General features: G+C 41.2%; 2 protein-coding genes across 3 annotated transcripts in view; one reads left to right on the top strand and one right to left on the bottom strand.

The window, feature by feature from the left end:
- Nucleotides 1–18,067, top strand: part of IFT74 (intraflagellar transport 74) — a 76,166-nt gene that overhangs the window by 23,231 nt on the left and 34,868 nt on the right. The gene's annotated exons all lie outside the window — the stretch shown is intronic.
- Nucleotides 429–16,551, bottom strand: LRRC19 (leucine rich repeat containing 19). 2 transcript variants are annotated; one of them, XM_029055935.2, is made up of 5 exons: nucleotides 16,447–16,551; nucleotides 12,719–12,811; nucleotides 6,808–7,315; nucleotides 5,153–5,296; nucleotides 429–3,030 (listed from the first exon to the last, which is right to left on the bottom strand). In XM_029055935.2, the coding sequence occupies exons 2-5, from the start codon at nucleotides 12,800–12,802 to the stop codon at nucleotides 2,711–2,713; spliced, it is 1,056 nt and encodes a 351-aa protein (XP_028911768.1). In that variant the 5' UTR covers nucleotides 12,803–12,811; nucleotides 16,447–16,551; the 3' UTR covers nucleotides 429–2,710. The 2 variants fall into 2 exon arrangements, with proteins under 2 accessions (XP_028911768.1, XP_028911767.1); XM_029055934.1 differs by having other exon boundaries at nucleotides 6,808–7,318; nucleotides 16,447–16,550.

Raw genomic sequence — 18,067 nt, forward strand, 5'->3', positions numbered from 1 at the left:
TTATTTTGGGCCAAGCACTGGGGTGGATACAATACAATCAGATCAGTCACAGTCTGTGTCCTGTATTGGACTCACAGTAAGGGGGAGGGAGAACAGATGAGGAAACTGGGGCACAAAGAAGTTCAGTGACTTGCCCAAGTTCACACTGCAGGCAATTGGAGGAGTCAGGATTAGAACTCAGGTCTCCTTACCCCTGCCTGCACCTCTCCAACTCTTATTTTTCTAATTTGCTGCTGAAACATGCTATTAAAATTGAATTGGACATTGTGGTTTCCCTGGTAGTTTAATGCTTTTATTACCTCAATGCTAAAAAGTTCATTTCTGAGCAAATATTTGAAATGTATTTGATTCTGCAATTAAGGTTTTGGAACTGTAATACAACTGATCAGATTGCAAATGTCATGCAATGATTAAGTCTAAAGCAGTACGACTGTTATATATTTTATTGAAAATAGCCTGAACAATGATAAGAAAATGTTTAATATTACAAAAGATAAATTTCAGTTCTTTCCATTTTCAAAAGGTAAATATTCCCCAAAGTAAGCTGTTTCTGGATTCCTGAGTATTGCATTTTAATAAAGTGTATTAAAAAGATATTAACCTAGTGACAAATTTTGTTAACATAAATGAGAGCAGAGTGGTACAGATTTTTTAGTCCCATTTCTTCCTCGCTGGCCTTTTAAAATTTGTTTGTATGTATATTTGCTTAAACTACATATGTTGGGCACCAGTCCATACTATTCTACATTTAGAAAAGTTTCTAGGGAGCTGAATGTGGCATAGAGTAGGAAACATATAGGTAAGAGGGTCAATTCTATTCTCTGCTGGATAAACCAAAACTTTAGAATTTTTCAGTCCACTTTTCCCATTCCTTAGACTCTAGTAGTGCACTTCAGGTCTGGGCTTGGCTAGTTTTGCACCCAGGGTCCAATTCTCTGCATCCATAACGTCGTGCCCCTCCTACTTTTTCTCCTTGGCTACCACTTCCCAGCAGAGTAAATATATGTTTCCAACCATGTCCCCCCTTCCTGAAAGTAATGATTGTGCGGGAGGCGGAGGAGAGTTTGAAACCCCAGGGAGGTATGTCCTGAGGTATATCTTCCCCTGAGCTATGGGAGGTGGGTTTGCCCTGAACCTGAAAGTGTGAGTGTTTTAGCAGGCCCCACTATACCAGGAGGGACTTTAGCACACCTATAAATTCCATAGACCATATCTAATTCCCACCAGCATACTCTCTCCCTGAGCTTAGTACAGCACTCTGCACACACTTTTATTATTAAGCCTTAGTTGAGGGGGAATCCTAGTACCTCAAATAGACACCCTGGCTGCCATTTCACCCCTGTGTGGGATGCAATCTGAGAGGGGTTACGGAGCCGGGAAAGGATATGAATTGAGGCAGAGACCTGTGAGTCTCTTACTTTGTGTGTGCTCTTTGATCATACCTGCGACAAGGGGGTGGAGATGACCGTGACAGCACCACTCCCTGTTCATGGCCACCTACAGCAACTGCTAAAGTTTCAGCACCTGCAGAATGGCCCCGTAGCTGGTCCTAAAGGAAGCAAACATTATAAAGACTATCTTTACAACCAGCAGGGCTAAAAGGGCAGTCTGAGGATGTGACATCTTTATCGGCTAAATTTAAATCCATTGCACTAAGGAAGTACGTATCTTAAAAAGATGGCAGTTACAAATTCTAAGTAAGGCCATACTTGTATTGTTTATCGTGGGCTTACAGCACATGCCCACCCCCTGAAAGAAAAAAAAAAAAGTTTTTTAGTTTGAATTCAGGTGAAATTAAGTTGAATTGTACTTACAGACCTCATTTAATAAGTAGGTGAATAACACTTCAGAGTTTGATTATCATGTGGCATTAACATTTTCCAGGGAAGAAATTTATATTATAGATGAAGACTACAATTTCTATTTCTTCATTAGTATTTCTCCTTGGTGATTTGGAGTGTGGTAAACCTCAAGTGATAAATTTTTGGGTCTAAAAATGTTCCTACCCTGGCCTGGTGAAGCATCAGAAACTAAAGCTTGAGCTAGTGTTTTCACTTATTTCGTGAGCAACTGAGATGGAAAGTGAGTGGTTCCAATTTATTGTCACTGCTGCACTGCTAAACTTGGATACAAAATGGTGAGGAAGTGACAAAATTTACCTCAGACCTTTTACACTACTGTAGTTTCCAGCAACAGTGGTGACAATATACAATATTTTATACTGACAGAATCAGTGGTAATTTTGTTTGCTTTTGCCAAGAAATTCATTTGCTTGTTTCAGTTTCCCGTACCTTTCACTACAAACTGTCGTCAATTTAGTATCATCCCATCGTGCCAGTAGAGAAAGCACCTTGGGATGTCTCCCAAATCCATTACTTCATATTGCCAATAAAGTAACCACCATAAAGTTTTATTAATTACAGACTCCACTTTTCCATTGTTTTTGTTCAGTCAGATGAAGATGTTTGGAAAAACCTCAGGCTCCCAACCATTGTATTTTAATGGACATTTGCTATTACTTGGTTCCTAGTTAGGGATATCCCTTTGCTGCCATATGCTTGCTCATTACCATTCTCTCAGTCTATGTGTGGTACAGTATACCAACTCTGAGAGGTTGATCTTGTGGATCTGGTATTTAATGGCCCTAAAATATTCAGACTAAATTGTGGTAGGATGAACACCAAGTTAGAAGGTCAAACCTGGAAGCACATTAGTTTTCTTCGTGTAACTCATGGGTATCGATATACTTGTCTTCAATAAATCCATCGTCATTTTCCACAAATGAATGGATTTGTTCAAATATCACAATAGTTTCACCATCTTGTGTCTGTGGAAGGGAATTGAAGTGAGCAGTAAAATCCTCTTCAGGTATCTCGGGATCATTCTCTTTCAGCCGTTGGTGATTGTAGCTAAGCAAAAAGTTGTACCACATTGGGCATTTAATAGCAATAAAAATCAACAGTGAGGTTGTCAAGACAACTACTACGACACCCACAAGAAAGGCCCAGCTTTTGCCAAGACGTTCAGGTTCTTAAAATAAGAAAAAAAAAGATTTGGTTACATTAAAAATAGTAAAATGAAGGAAACCTCCCCCACCCCAACCCGATTGTCCCTCAAAACTCAGTAACTGCTGGAGCTATTGAAAATCCAAGAAGGGCTATGACTGCTCATTATTTTAGCAGTCAAGGAAATGGGGGGAGAAAGCTTTACTTTCCTGAGTGGGCAGTTGGAGAAAGGAGGAACACTACTCTTTTTGTTTTTTTGAATTGGACAGCTAGTCAGTGGAATATAGTAATTTAATTCTTAGGAATTTACCAACAGTGGTAAGGGTTGAGTCTGATGAGTAATTTGTGTTAAGATTTTTCTTTTCTTTTTTTTTTTTTAGCGGGGGCGGGGTTCAGGCATTTGGTACACAACTGGTGAAATTACTTCATATTTTGAAGTGTTAATCCATTTTAATCAGTGGCATAATAACGAAGCTTTGGTTGTTTTCTTGAATGTGTTTTTACTACAATGGAAGTTCGGTCAGTGGTATTTGAGTGCTTACTGTGTGCAAGAGTATTGTACTAAGCACTGGGGAGAGTACAGTATAACAGAGTTGGTAGACATGTTCCTTGACCACAATGAGCTTACAGTCTAGAGGGGGAGACAGACATTGCTGTAAATAAGTAATTTATAGATGGATATATAAGTGCTGTAGGGCTGAGGGTGGGGCGAATACCAAGTGCCCAGTGGATACAGATTCACATTATATGCTTTTTTTTCTGATTATATTCTATTAAAGTAAATTCCCCCAACCCTTACGAAGTCACTCTGAGGATCATACTCTAAGATGATATATGGAATAGGTGAGGGCAAAGTAGAGTGATTCTGTTCAGTGACCACAGACTCTGCCTATTCTCCCTCTTAGCCATGTCTTAATACCTGCTTCTGGGCATGAGGGGCCGAGTGAGAGAGTGTGGATGGCCCAGTACAAACCAACACCACTACTCCATAAAACAACTCCATCACATGTCCTGCTGGTGTAGTACATCCCTTTCCCCTGCTAACGAATGGTGTCCGAGTAATGCCAACCCAAATGGTTAGGAACTAGGAAAGCTGCACTTCTCTATGTTCCTGGGCACAGTGTGCAAGTGAGTAAAAGATTCTCAATGTGACACCCATGGCCAGGGATACAAGTTTACCGTCAGTAGTGTCGTCCTTCTCTGACCACTTTCCCCCACCAGATTCTGTCCATCTCCCTGTCAAATCCAGTACCCTTTGATCCTTCTACTTCCTGGGGATCATCAAGCGTGCTGGTGGCTGTGGCTGCTGGAGCAGGGACATTCTGGGAGCTGTGGACAGGGAGGTCAGTGTGGCTCAGTGGAAAGAGCCCGGGCTTGGGAGTCAGAGGTCATGGGTTTGAATCCCGGCTTTGCCACTTGTCAGCTGAGTGACTGTGGGCAAGTCACTTCACTTCTCTGTGCCTCAGATTCCTCATCTGTAAAATGGGGATTAAGACTGTGAGCCTCACGTGGGACAACCTGATTACCCTTTATCTCTCCCAGCACTTAGAACAGTGCTCTGCACATAGTAAGCGCTTAACAAATACCAACATCATTATTATTATCATTAACATTCCCATCCAGGAATCCTATCCCCTAGAGTGGTGGGCAGAAGGCAGCTATGCTTTTTAGGGCTAGTGTCCTATTGTTTGGGCACGGTAAGTGCATTTTGTGCATGTATCTGCCATTTCAGCCAATCTGAAGCTAAAGAGCCAGCTGCTAGACAGACACCCCCCCCACCCCATTTATATAAATGTACCCATGCTACAGTAGAAATAAAAAATTCCAGTGTGTGTGCATGAATATATATTATATAATATATATATATATTCACAGTTTAAGCAGGAGGGAGAACAGGTGAAGGAACTGAGACACAGAGAAGTTAAATGACTTGCCAAGGTCACATAGCAGATACATAGTGGAGCCAAGATTAGAACCCAGGTCTTCTGACTTCCAGGTCCGTGCTTTTTCCATTAGGCCATGCTGCTTCTCGGGTTACTCAGGATACTCTCATTACTCAGGTTTAAAATGTCTAGTCAGTGGTGAAATCATCCTGAGCTATGAGATAATTTGCCACTTAATCTTAAAATTAAAAACCAGTATCTTACCTGAATTTTTTGAGTGATTTTTAGTGTCGTTAAAATTGATAGTTGCAAATGCAGAGGAAGATCCTAAAGGACATTCGAGTACTTTTTTGATGCTGTAATTCTTCAGCAACCGTTGATTTCTACACATAGTGATGTTCTCGTTTTCTATAAATGGAAAGAATAGCTTCTGTGATGAAATTGGTAGTAATTTGCTATGAAGAATAGAATTATTTTCTAGACTATAATATTGCTTTCCAACAATAATGATATTAAACACTAGGTTCCATCACTGTGCCAAGCACTAAGGTAAATATGAGATAATCAGATCAGACACAGTGCCTGTCCCACATAGGACTTTCAGTCTGAGAAGGAGGAAGAACAGGCATTTTATCCCCATTTTACAGATGAGGAAGCTAAGTCACATAATTAAGTGACTTACCCAAGGTTAAACAGTAATCAATCAGTCAGTGGTATTTATTGAGTGCTTACTGTGTGCAGAGCATTGTACTAAGTGCTCCGGAGAGTACAATGTGACAGAATCGGTCGACACATTCCTTTCTCACAAAGAGCTTACAGCCTAGAGGGGGAGACAGACTTTTAAATTAATTATGGATATGTTCATTTAAGTGCTGTGGTGCTAAGCAGGCTGTATACCAAATGCTTAAAGGGTAAAGTTCCAAGTCCATAGACAACACAGAGGGAGGGGGGGAGGAGAAATGAGGTCTTAGTTAGGGAAGCCGTCTTGGGGGATATGGGATTTTTAATAAGGCTTTGAAGGTGAGGAGAGTGATAGTCTGTCAGCTATGAAAGAGGAGGGAGTTCCAGGTCAGATGGAGGGCATGGGCAAGTCGTCGATGAGATAGATGAGACTGAGGTGTAGCGAATAGGTTGGCACTGGAAGAGTGAAAGCAGCATGCAGGCTGGGTTGTAGTAGGAAATCAGCAAAATAAGATAGGAGGGGGCAAGCTGATTGAGTACTTCAAAGCTGTTGGTAAGGAGTTTCTGTTTGTGGAGGTGGGTGGACAATCATTGGAGGTTTTTTGAGGAGAGACATGGACTGAACTTTTTTTGTAAGAAAAATGATCTAGGCAACAAAGTGAAATAGTACTGGAGAAAGGAGAGACAAGAGGGAGGGAGGTCAGCGAGGAGACTGATGCAGTATTAGTCAAGTAGTAGTATAGCTTCTCTTTTAGTCGTTTCTAATCTTCCTTCAGTCTCTGTAATTGAAATTTGGCCTTTCACGTCTTCTTTCACTTTCTCTTCCTCCGTCCTTTTCTCTGCCTTCCCTTTTCCTCTGTATTCATCCCTTACTCTTCAGTTTCCCTTTTTCTCCCTCCCTATGTTGGAGATTGACTATAAATCCACAGTTTCCAGGAATCACAGAGTTTAGTTCTGTTCTGATTTTATCCCTGGGATTAAGTAGCTAGCTCAGTTCTTCTTGGGGATGGAGGTGAAAGGTTAGTTTTCCAGACTGCAACCCTGATTTAACTCAGCTGATACCAGAATCCTACCTCTATTACAACAAATGCCCTTTACAGCTCTCCAGAAGCTGATGAAGTGAAATCAGTACTGCCCCGATTTCACTCAACATCTCCTCTAGCCGTTCGATTACTCAGCGGCCCTTATATTAGGTCTCCTAACATCACAACAATAGTGCTGTTAAAATGGTAACTTACCTAGTGTCACGTTTGAGCTGATTAACCAGTTCTGAAAATCGAATAGACTACAAGAGCAGTTCCATGGGTTTCCATTTAAAGTGATTGTTTTCAGACCAAGAGGCATTTGGACATCCAGGTAACTTAATATATTTTCTTCCAGATGCAAAGTCACAAGGCTGGTTAGAGATGCAAATGTACCAGGTTCCACTTGAGATATTTTGTTTTGGCAGAGATATAATTGTTTTAGATTATTCAGTCCTGTAAAAGCAGCCCATTCAATTAGATATATGGAGTTGTTAGCGAGATTTAGAATTTCCAGATGAGACAGAGTACTGAAACTGTTGTTTCGAAGTATAACAATTTTGTTGTCGTTCAGATAGAGTTCATTCAAAAAAATGTATGTCTGTAGAATCTTTATGTCTGTAGCATTTAAAGTAACGTGGTGATTACTGAGGCAGAGTGTCGTAATATTTTTATTGCAATCCGTAGGAACTGAAGAATGCTTCTCCGTGAATTTACCATCAGTCTGCTAAATAAGACCAAATATATGTCAACTGGGGAAAAATGGTCAGAATCTTATAACATCTTCACTCTAATATTAATTTCTGGTAGATAAACAAGTTATTGGAAAAGGGGGATCCTCCACCTCATTTTTTTGGGTATTAACGTTTTGATGTCAGTACAGAAAAATTGTTTTCCTCATTTTAGGGGTGAGAAGCCTAATCTAGCTCTAATCTATCAAGACTAGACATTGACTTGTTTTACTGAAAATTTCCAGCTGTACTAACCTTCCAGCTACCTCCCAATCTCCCTCTTACCATTTTTAGTGAAACTCCTTGAACGAGTTGTTTACTCCCCTTCCTTCACTTCCTTTCCTCCAATTTCCTTCTCGACCCCCTGCAATCTGGTTTACTCTGCCTCCACTCCACTGAAACTGCTCTCTCCAAAGTCACCAATGACCACCTTCTGGCTAAATGTGGCAGACTCTATCCTAATTATCCTTGACCTCCCAGCTGATTTTGACATTGTGGACCACCTCCTTCTCCTGGAAACACTATCAAACGTACCATCTCTACGCCAGTGATTCCCAAATCTACCTCTCTAGCCCCAACCTCTACTCCTCTCTGCAATCTCACATTTCCTCCTGCCTTCAGGACATCTCTACCTGGATGTCCTGCCATTACTTCAAACTCAACATGTCTAAAATTGAACTTATCTTCTCTCCAAACTCTCTCTTCCACCTGGCTTTCCCATCATTGTGGACACCTCCACCATCATTCCTGTTTCACAAGCTTGCATCCTTGGCATTATCCCTGACTCATATCCATTTCAACCCACATATGGTCAGTCACTAATTCTTTTCAATTCCTTCTGTACACCGTCTCTAGGATTCTTTCCTTGCCATCCAGATTGCTACCACGCTGGTTCAAGCACTTGTCATATCCCATCTTGACTGCTGCATCAGCCTCCTCACTGCCTCCCTGCCTCCATCCGCTCCCCTCTCCACTCCACATTTCCTTTTGTTGCCTGGATCATTTTTCTAAAAAAACATTCTGCGCTCGTCTCCTCACTTTTGAAATCCCTCCAGTGGTTGCTCATCCATCTCCGCAACAAGCAGAAACTTTTCACCATTAGATTCAAAGCACTCAATGAGCTCTCTTCCCCCTCGCTTATCCTCGTTCCTTTCCCACTACATCCCAGTCAGCGCACTTTGCTCCTTTAACACCAACATACTCACTGTTCCTCCTCACCTCACCCATCATCGACCCTTTGCTCACACCCCTCCCTCCTGCCTGGAACTCCCTCCCCTAATATCTGACAGACCAGCACTCTCCCTGTCTTCAAAGTCATACTCCCTCACCCTTGCATTTAATTCCACCCACTAAGCACTTAGGTATTCACCCTACCCTCATAGCATTTATGTTCCGCATACTTATACTCCTTTTGTTTTAGTACCTGGTCTGTCTCCCCCACTAGCCTAGAACTTCCTCGAGGGCAGGGATTGTGTCTACCAACTGTATTGTATTCTCCCAAATGCTTAGTACAGTATTCAAAGTGAGTGAGTACTCGAGAAGTACTAATGATTGATAGTGAATTTGTCTGCAAGTCCAATGTTAAAGGGACCTAAATAACAGCCATAATTGAGTTAGGGGAGGGCATGAGTCACTGGATGCCCCTGGTAAAAGATACCAGATACCCCTCTTCTGTCTTGGGAATACAGCAGTCCCCTGTTTATAATGCTCTCGTATAGTGTTATTGAATTTAATGACAACTTTACTGTCAGCACTCTTTCACTTTGCTCTAACCCTGCCAATTTTATTTTGGTTTGAGCCACCCCCCTTCCCCTCCCTATGAAGTATTTTGTCTTGAATAGAGTGGTTAAAACCCATTTATATTTAGCATAGACAATGGTAATTCTGGTGTGCTAGCCCAAATCATCTTTTTGCTGAGTGCGATGCAAAGATAACAATTTCTTGTGTAATCAGTTCATCAGTGGTATTTTTTAATGGTATTTGCTAATAATAATAATGATAATGATGGTATTTGTTAAGCACTTACTCTGTGCCCAGCACTGTTTTAAGGGCTGGGAATATAGAAGGTAATCAGGTTGGACACAGTCCCTTGTCCCACATGGGGCTCATAGTCTTAATCCCCATTTGAAAGATGAGATCACTGAGGCCCAGAGAAGTGAAGTGACTTTTCCAAACTCACACAGAAGACAAGTGGATTAAGGGATTAGAACCCATGACCTTCTGACTCCCAGGCCCATGCTGTATCCACTACGCCATGAAGCGCTTACTAAGTGCCAGGCACTGTTCTAAGCGCCAAGGTAGATACAAGCTAATCAGGTTAGACACAGTCCATGTCCCACGTGAGGTTCACAGTCTTAATCCCCATTTTACAGATGAGATAAGTGAGGCACAGAGAAGCAAAGTGACTTGCCCAAGGTCACACAGCAGACAAGGAGCGGAATGGGAATTAGAACCCAGGTCCTAGTGACTCTCACTAGTGACTACCCACTAGCCATGCTGCTTTGCTTTTACCAAGCTCTTACTGTGTGCAGAGCACTGTACTAAGCGCTTGAAAGAGTACAATTGATTTGGTAGACAAAATCCCTCAAGAATCCTACAACCTAGCATACCTCTGTAGATACAGTTCTTAATTTTCAAATTAATGCAAAATCTTTCATCATTGGTATACTGCTACCAAGGGAAGTGAGAGAAAGGAACCAAGGCCTGAAAGTCAGATGTACAGGTCTGTATGAAACAATACCAAGGCCTTGGCTACCTGCTCTGCAAACCTAGTGCTGAATTGTATTCCAAAATACTGGTTTTCAGACTCCTGTGGCTAAATATGAAGGAGAGCAACCATCACACTCTGGTCACTGTTAGAGATAAAATACTGGTCTGGCTGGACCCAATATGGCATTTCTTAGTTTTTCATGTTCTTACACCTCCCTTTCATTATCTTGAAAATGAGATTAGAATTAAAAAATTGGTGAGAGTCATGAACTGTTGTTGTTTTTTAAATTGGCCACCAGATTTACAGGTTCAGTGATTATAAGAGTAAATTTGCATGATGTATTAAATACAATCAGTTCTTCTATTTCTCGAGATTGCACTCTGAGAACATTGTGAAAAGGAAAATGTACGTTTTAGCCCTCACCCTAGTGTCCAGTGCCATGCACCTGCACTCAGCTATTTCTCCTGCCCCCCCCCCCCCCAATTAGAGCAGAACTGACTGTATGTTACTTTAAAGGTCAAACAGGCCCAGAAATTCCCTGAATCATTCACGTGGTTGAATTTTGGGCAAGGAAGAACCACTTTCTTGTTAGAGAACAAGTAGGAGCTCTGTTGATTCAGGCTCCACGAGGCATTACTTCCTATGCCTAATCTAATCTGCTGTAACCTTTTGAACATTTTGCATGTTGCTGCTCTTCCTTGTTCGAACACAAGCCCAGCATCTACCAAGATCAGGTCCAGAAAGACTTGCCCCCTTTTATAGAGGTTGATCCTCATGGAGCAACTGGGCCAATTCCCCTGCTTGCTGACTTCAAATTAGACGACTGCAGAGATCTAAGAGATCCTACCATTTTCATTACACACACACACACACACACACACACACACACACACAAACTCACGTATAATAGTTATTCACATCATACCAATTTAAATAACAAAAGCCATTAGAGGCTCTATTTTGGAATTTCAGGGTCCTTTTCGAACTAATCGAAATTTTCATTCTCTTATTTCTTAGTGAGGATTTTCCCACAGATTAGATTCTCTCCATAAAATGATCAAGATGGAAATTCATCTGTAAACTCGCTTGTTAGGGGACCATGAAACTCGAATGGCATAGTAAGTAGAGCGTAAAGTGAAAAAGTAGACGTGTGTAGAAAAGTGTTTTAGTGAGGTACTGACAAGGAACTGGAACCAAAAAGATTCCATTGCATAATGTCCATTTCCTAGATGAGAAAGCCTTGTCATAAAGGATCAATACTTGGACTTAAAATAGATAATAATAATGGTGATATTTGTAAAGTGCTTACCATGTGCCAGGCACTGTACTAAGCGGTGGGGTGGATACAAGCAAATCGGGTTGGTCACTGTCCCATATGGGGCTCACAGTCTTACTATCCCAGAAGCCCAATTTTTGTCCTTTTTCCAATACATACTCCTCTACAACCTCCTGCAAAATAAACTCTGTTCAGAGTTCTCCAACAACACAGTATCATACAAAAATCCTGAGAAAGCTCCTGCACATAAATAATAGTAATAATAATGATGGCATTTGTTAAGCGCTTACTATGTGCAAAGCACTGTTCTAAGTGCAGGGGAGGATACAAAGTAATCAGGTTGTCCCACGTGGGGCTCACAGTCTTAATGCCCACTTTACAGATGAGGTAACTGAGGCACAGAGAAGTTAAGGGACTTGCCCAAAGTCACATAGCTGACATATCAAAGTCACATAGCTCACAAGCGACGGAGCTGGGATTTGAATCCACGATCTCTGACTCCCCAGCCCGTGCTCTTTCCACCGAACCATGAATACAGAAGCCTAATTTTGGTCCATACCTCTCCATCTTTTCCAAAATACTATACATTAATGGGCAGTTTAGCAAACTTGGCTCTTATATCTTATATCTCTCACTATATATCTTCTATATATCTATAAAGCTCTATATCTTTACACTGCTAAGGGAACTCAACCCAGATTTTTAAAATTCAGTTCTGAGTTTCGTGAGCCTTTTGACAGTGATTTGACTTTTACAATAGTGGACATATCTTTCAAAGGGAGGTATGTTTTTTCTTTATCCTGGGACTTTTCACTCTCTAGTTTCTCTCCTCTTTCCTTAAAACTAAATGGAATATTTTTCCTCAGTCAGTTAGTTAAAATGCAGTCATTGTAGAGTCACCATTTTACTGTCATCAATCAATCACTGGTATTAATTGTGTGCTTATGGTGCACAGAGCATGGTATGCTTGGGAGTACAATGCAGTAGAGTGGTAGACAAGATCCTAGCTCTCAAGTATCTTACAGTCTAATGGAGGAGTTTATAATCTACTGTAGCACCTATGTAATCCTTTAATTGTGCCTTAAGTTACCTAAATTTAAGATATAACCAGATGTGGTTGGGATGGGATAAAGCAAGTTCTATTTCTACCATCATGACTGTATCAGATTACGTATAAAAGTCATGATGTTGATTTTTTCCATTCCCTTTAGCATTTATAATATCTGAGGTAATCACACCTTTCATACTGAAAAACTACTGAGGGTTTAGAGTCATTGACAGAAATTACAAAATCACTTTTTTACATCCAGATTTTTACTTGGCCTCCTTTTGAGCTGTGAAATATCACATTGAATTAACCAAAATTAATCTTTAATACTGTATTTTCATCGCTTTGATTTCAGAACTTACTCTTTCAGCAGTACAGTTGGTGGCCATTATTGGTGGTAGTAAAGAGAATTTTCCAACCAAGATCATGATGTATATGACTTTCATGTTCAGAACCTAGTAGAAGCAATATTTTATGTTAAATGTTGCAGTCAGAATTGAAGATGGACTTTTTAGTCTCCTGCCAAATCTTGACCATTCTTCCTACACAGTATTAATATCACCCTCCTTAGCAGTCACGTATGTAGGTGTACTCAGTTATTCATTTTGACCATTCTGGAGGTAAATATCTTTATGCTTGTCTCCCCTACTAGGATGTAAGCTCCTTGTGGACAGGGGCTGTGTCACTTTTTTTTATTCTGTACTTCCCCAGCTCCAAGTACAGTATACCTGCACCAAGTGGGCATTCAGTAAATGTTACTATTACATAAAGTGACCATTATATCCACCTTCTTGCTGATCCCCCTGCCTCCAGCCTCTCCCCCCACCTCCAATCTGTATAACACAGATCATCGTCTTGAAGTGTCACTCAGCACACATATCTCCACCCCTCAAAGCTTCTCAATCAATCAACCGTATTTACTGAGCTCTTACTCTGTGCAGGGCACTGTACTAAAGCGCTTGGCATAGTACGTCACAATATAACAAACATATTTCCCACCCACAATGAGCTTACAGTCTAGAGCGGGAAGACAAGCATTAATATAAATAAATTTCAGAAATATACAGAAGTGCTGTGAGGGCGGGGACGTTGAATAAAGGAGCAAATCAGGGAGTCGCAGAGGGAGTGAGAAGAGAGGAAATGAGGGCTTAGTCAGGGAAGGCCTCTTGGAGGAGATGTGCCTTCAGTAAGGCTTTGAAGGTGGGTCTGTTGGCTATGAAAAGGGAGGGCATTCCAGACCAGAGGCAGGAGTTGGGCAAGAGTTTGGGGGTGAGATAGATGAGATTGAGGTACAGGAATCGGTTGGCACTAGCATGGAGGGAGACTAGAGATGAGAAGACAGTCAGGGATGGCTTCCTGGAGGAGATGTAAATTATTTTAGGAGAGTTTTGAAGATGGGGAGAGTGGTGATCTGTCAGATATAAAGGGGGAAGGAGAGTTTGAGCAAGGGGTTGACGGTGAGAGAGATGAGATGGAGGCACAGTAAGTAGGTTGGGGGTAGAGGAGCAAAGTGTGTGGGCAGTGTTGTAGTGGGAGAAGAGCAATGATAGGTTTGAGGGAGAGAGCTGATTGGCTAAAAGATGAAGGAGAAGAGTTTCTGCTTGATAAGGAGATGGATTGGTAACTATTAAAGGTTTCTGAGGCATGGGGAGATGTGTGTAGAATTATTTTTTGTGTGTGTGGAATGATTTTTAATTTTTTTTTTTTTTTTGGAAGAAAAATGATCTGGGCAGCAGAGTGCTGGAGTCAGGTTGGTCAGCAACGAGGCCGATACAGTAGTCAAAGTAGGACTCGACAAGAGCTTGGACCAGTGCGGTAGCAGTTAGGTTGGAGAGGAAGAGGTAGATTCTAGACCTGTTGTGCAGGTGGAATTGGTAGGATTTGGTGATTTATTCAATTGCAGGTTGAATGAGAGAGATGTTGAAGATAATGCCAAGGTTAAGCACTTTATTCACTCCACCCTCAGTCCTGCAGGCCTTATTCAAATATCTGTATACTCCGCCATTTCCCCTCTCTGTAATTTATTTTAATGTGTGTCTCCCCTGTAGATTAAGCTCACATCCACCAAATCCGTTGTAATCAATCAGTGCTATTTATCGAATGCTTACTGTGTGAAGTGCACTGTACTAAGCACTTGTGAGAGTGCAGTGCAACAGAGTTGGTAGACACGTTCCCTGCCCACAAGGTGCTTACAGTCTACAGTCCACTGTACTCTCCCAGGTGTTTAGTATAGTGCTCTGCATACTGTAAGCACTCAATCAATATTGATCACTATCAATATCAATCACTGATGATTGCGGGCTTGTGAGATTGGGAGAATGGTGGTGGTGTCAACAATGATGTGAAGTTCAGGGGGAGGAGAAGATTTGGGTGGGAAGATGAGGAATTCGGTTTTGGATATGTTTAGTTTGAGGTATCAGTGGGACATCCAAGGAGAGATGTCCTGAAGGCAGGAGGAAATGTGAGAGAATCATCTGCATAGAGATGGTAGAAACAGCCATCAGAGGGAGTGAGCTGTCTAACCCGGTGAGTGTAGTTGGAGAATAGAAGGGCACCCAGAACTGAGCCTCAAAGAAATCCCCACAGTTAGGGACCTCCAAGAGGCCTTCCCAGCCTAAGCCCTTTATTTTCCATATTTGCCCTTCCCTCTGTGTTGTCTATGCACTTGACCTTGTACCTCTTAAGCACTTTGATCCTCACCCCAACCTGCTGATACTTCTCTAAATATTGTCCTCTACTATCTCCCCTATCCCTAATCTCTTTTAATGTCTGTCCCCGCGTAGACTGTAGGCTTCTTGGGGGCAAGGATGGCACTGACCAACTTTGTAGTATTGTACTTTCCCAAGTGCTTAATACAGTACACTGCACACAGTAAGCACTCAATAAATACCACTGATGGATTGAGGCAGAGGAGCTAGTGAAAGAGCCTGAGAAGAAGCAGCTAGAGAGGAAGGAGAAGAATCAGTAAAGATCTGAGTCAGTGAAATCCAGGTTAGGTAGTGTTTCAGTTAATATTGTCTTAAGGTCTCAACTCTAGCCTCAACCAATGACCCTAAAATGCACCAACTTTATATTTATTCTTCTTTATTCTAATATTTCATCAATCAGTGGCACTTATTTTGTGCTTACTGTGTTTAGCGCACTGTACTAAGCATTTGGGAGAGTTCAATCAATCAGTGGTATTTATCGAGCGGTTACTATGTGCAGAGCACTGTATTGAGCACTTGGGAGACTACAGTATAGCAGAATTAGCGGGTATGTTCCCTGCTTAAAGCAAGCTTTACAGTCTAGAGGACTATACAATAGAATAGATAGACCCTGCCCACCAGTATCTCTTTTACATGACTTCTCATTTCCAGCTACTTCAAAAATCCTTTGCACCTGAAGGAATTTTAAGTCAGTGAAAAAGACAGAATATTTGCCTAATACAGAATAACTGATTTTCATATTTCAGTCATGCACGCAGTAAGTGCCCCATAAATACCATTATTATTTTCTTTAGAAAACTGCAGTTTTCCCAAGGTGGTAAAGTTTCAGGCAAGTTACTTCTATTTGTACAAATTCATAATGACTTGATAGTTGCTTAACCAAAGTAAATATGATTTTTTCCCTAAAGTACTGAGACAAATTAGTTTGCATGTAACATATTTAATGACATTTTCAACACTTTAATCTTCTGATATGATTCTAGATGCCTAAAGTGAATTACTTGGAATTTGTTTTTATCAATGTGATTTTAAGAAATATTCATCCCATTCAGGAATCTTGTTACTAACAAGCTTCACAAATGAGAAGAATATATGAATTAATGAAACCGATCTGGGAAATTTAAGTGGAAAGGTCACAACATGTATCTTGCTAATGGTCAGAGTGTCCTAAAACTGTCTTTTTAATCATGCATAACTTTATCAGGAGCATGGTGGTTTAGCTTTGTCCAAGGTTCACACTGTCTCTAAATGGCAGGCTGTGTGAAAAAAGAATTATATTTCCTCCCCTCTATTCAAAGGATAAAAATGAGATTTCACTACAAACTTAAAATTGTGCTGCTAAGTCTTAAAAATCAAATCTACAAATGATAAAGGCTTTTTACCTTTGCTCTTTTTCTTTTCTCTGCTGGGTAGGAATGCGATCCTCCGTTGTTTCTTCGACCACATTAAAGAAGTTACGTGGTGCAGTAACATTTCACTTTGTTTCAACCTTTGTACCCTGTGAACAGGTGATTAAAAAAAGGGAGGCTAGAACTTCTTTGGCAAAAGATTGACTAAGGAACAAGTTACTTATGTTCATTTTTGCTTAGTTCAATAGAGTGAATGAAACATTGTGGTATGCTGGGTGGTACTTGGTCAGCAATAAAAATTCTAAAGATATATGGCAAAGGGTTTCCAAGTTAGCTAACAATCCTGTAGCGACAAAAAGACCATTTTAAAAAATGAATACTAGTTTGCAAGCTATTTCCAATTTAATTCCTTCTGTGATTTATGGGGAAATATGCAAATGCTAAGAAGTTGCTAAGTTTCTCCTTATGTAAATTCAGTTTTTGCAACTTATTTATTTTTAAAACAGAGAGAACTTTTTAGCCTTTCCTACAAATGGTGAGATTGCAGTAACTGTATGGACACAGATTACTCTGGCTTGCATGTTTGCATTATTTTTATATATATGGAGAGAGAGAGAGAGAGAGAGAGAGAGAGAGAGAATGAATGTGAATGTCCTTCAGGTTTGAAACACCAGTATCATTAGTGAGATTTTAGCAGGGGTCATGGATGTAACTCAGGAGTGAAAGTCAGCCAGAATGGTCCTGACCTGTTAAAAGAATAGAAGCTGGTGTGGCATTTCCAATTTGAATTCTCTCAAAGCAGATTCCTTTTTAATTTTTTTTGGGGGGGGAGGTGGCACAGTGGGCATCGAGCCACCCAGACCAGGAACTTCTTCTCTGCCTCTCACTGGCTTGTGTGCCAAGAAATGGACTAAACTCCAATGCACCATCAGCCTCCACCCAGTGCCACTTTAGTAGGGTTAAATTCCTACGTGCCATTCACCCAGTTGGCCACCAGCAGACTGTCTGCTCCCACAACATGCCGGCATGACTCTGAGAGGAGTGTGGGGGTGCAGGAAACATTCTCTCTTGGTCCAGGTCTTCAGTTTGCTCACACCGTACCCTCCTCCCGCACCCCCCACAATACCCACTTGCCCAGAGGAGATGCTGCTATACTGGGGGGGTGGGGTTTGGAGGTTGGAAGGAGGAGAGGTGGGGAGGCTGGTCACCAGGGTTAGCCCCACCTGTGGAAAGAGAAGATTTGGGAAATACTGGGGAGAAAAAAAATGACAGGATTTAGCAACAGATTGAGTGTAAAAGTTGAAAGAATGCAAGGAGTCCAAAATGATGCCATGGTTGTGGTCTTGGGAAACCAAGAGGATGGCAGTATTGTCAACTGTGATGCAGTGTTAGATGGAGGAGTGGTTTGGGGAGGAAAAATGAAGGGTTCAGTTTTACACATGGCATGTACCATTGTCCTCTAGATTGTAAGCTCTTTGTAGTTGGGGAACATGTCTACCAACTCTGTTGGATTCTCCCAAGCGCTTGGTACAGTGGTCTGCAAACAGTAAGCGCTCAATAAGTACCTTTGATTGATTACACATACTGAGCTTGTGATCCCAACATGACATGCACATGGAGAAAACCATCTGGAGGCAAAATGTGAGATTGCAGA

Source organism: Ornithorhynchus anatinus, chromosome X5 (assembly GCF_004115215.2).
Source record: "Ornithorhynchus anatinus isolate Pmale09 chromosome X5, mOrnAna1.pri.v4, whole genome shotgun sequence".
Lineage (NCBI taxonomy): Eukaryota > Metazoa > Chordata > Mammalia > Monotremata > Ornithorhynchidae > Ornithorhynchus > Ornithorhynchus anatinus.

Excerpts from the sequence above, each read along its gene's own strand:
- LRRC19 (XM_029055934.1), bottom strand. The coding sequence starts at position 12,802 with ATGAAAGTCATATACATCATGATCTTGGTTGGAAAATTCTCTTTACTA. Across the intron at positions 5,297-6,807 it reads CAGCTCAAACGTGACACTAG|AAAACGAGAACATCACTATG; the intron begins GTAAGTTACCAT and ends TTCCATTTATAG. Across the intron at positions 3,031-5,152 it reads AAATCACTCAAAAAATTCAG|AACCTGAACGTCTTGGCAAA; the intron begins GTAAGATACTGG and ends TCTTATTTTAAG.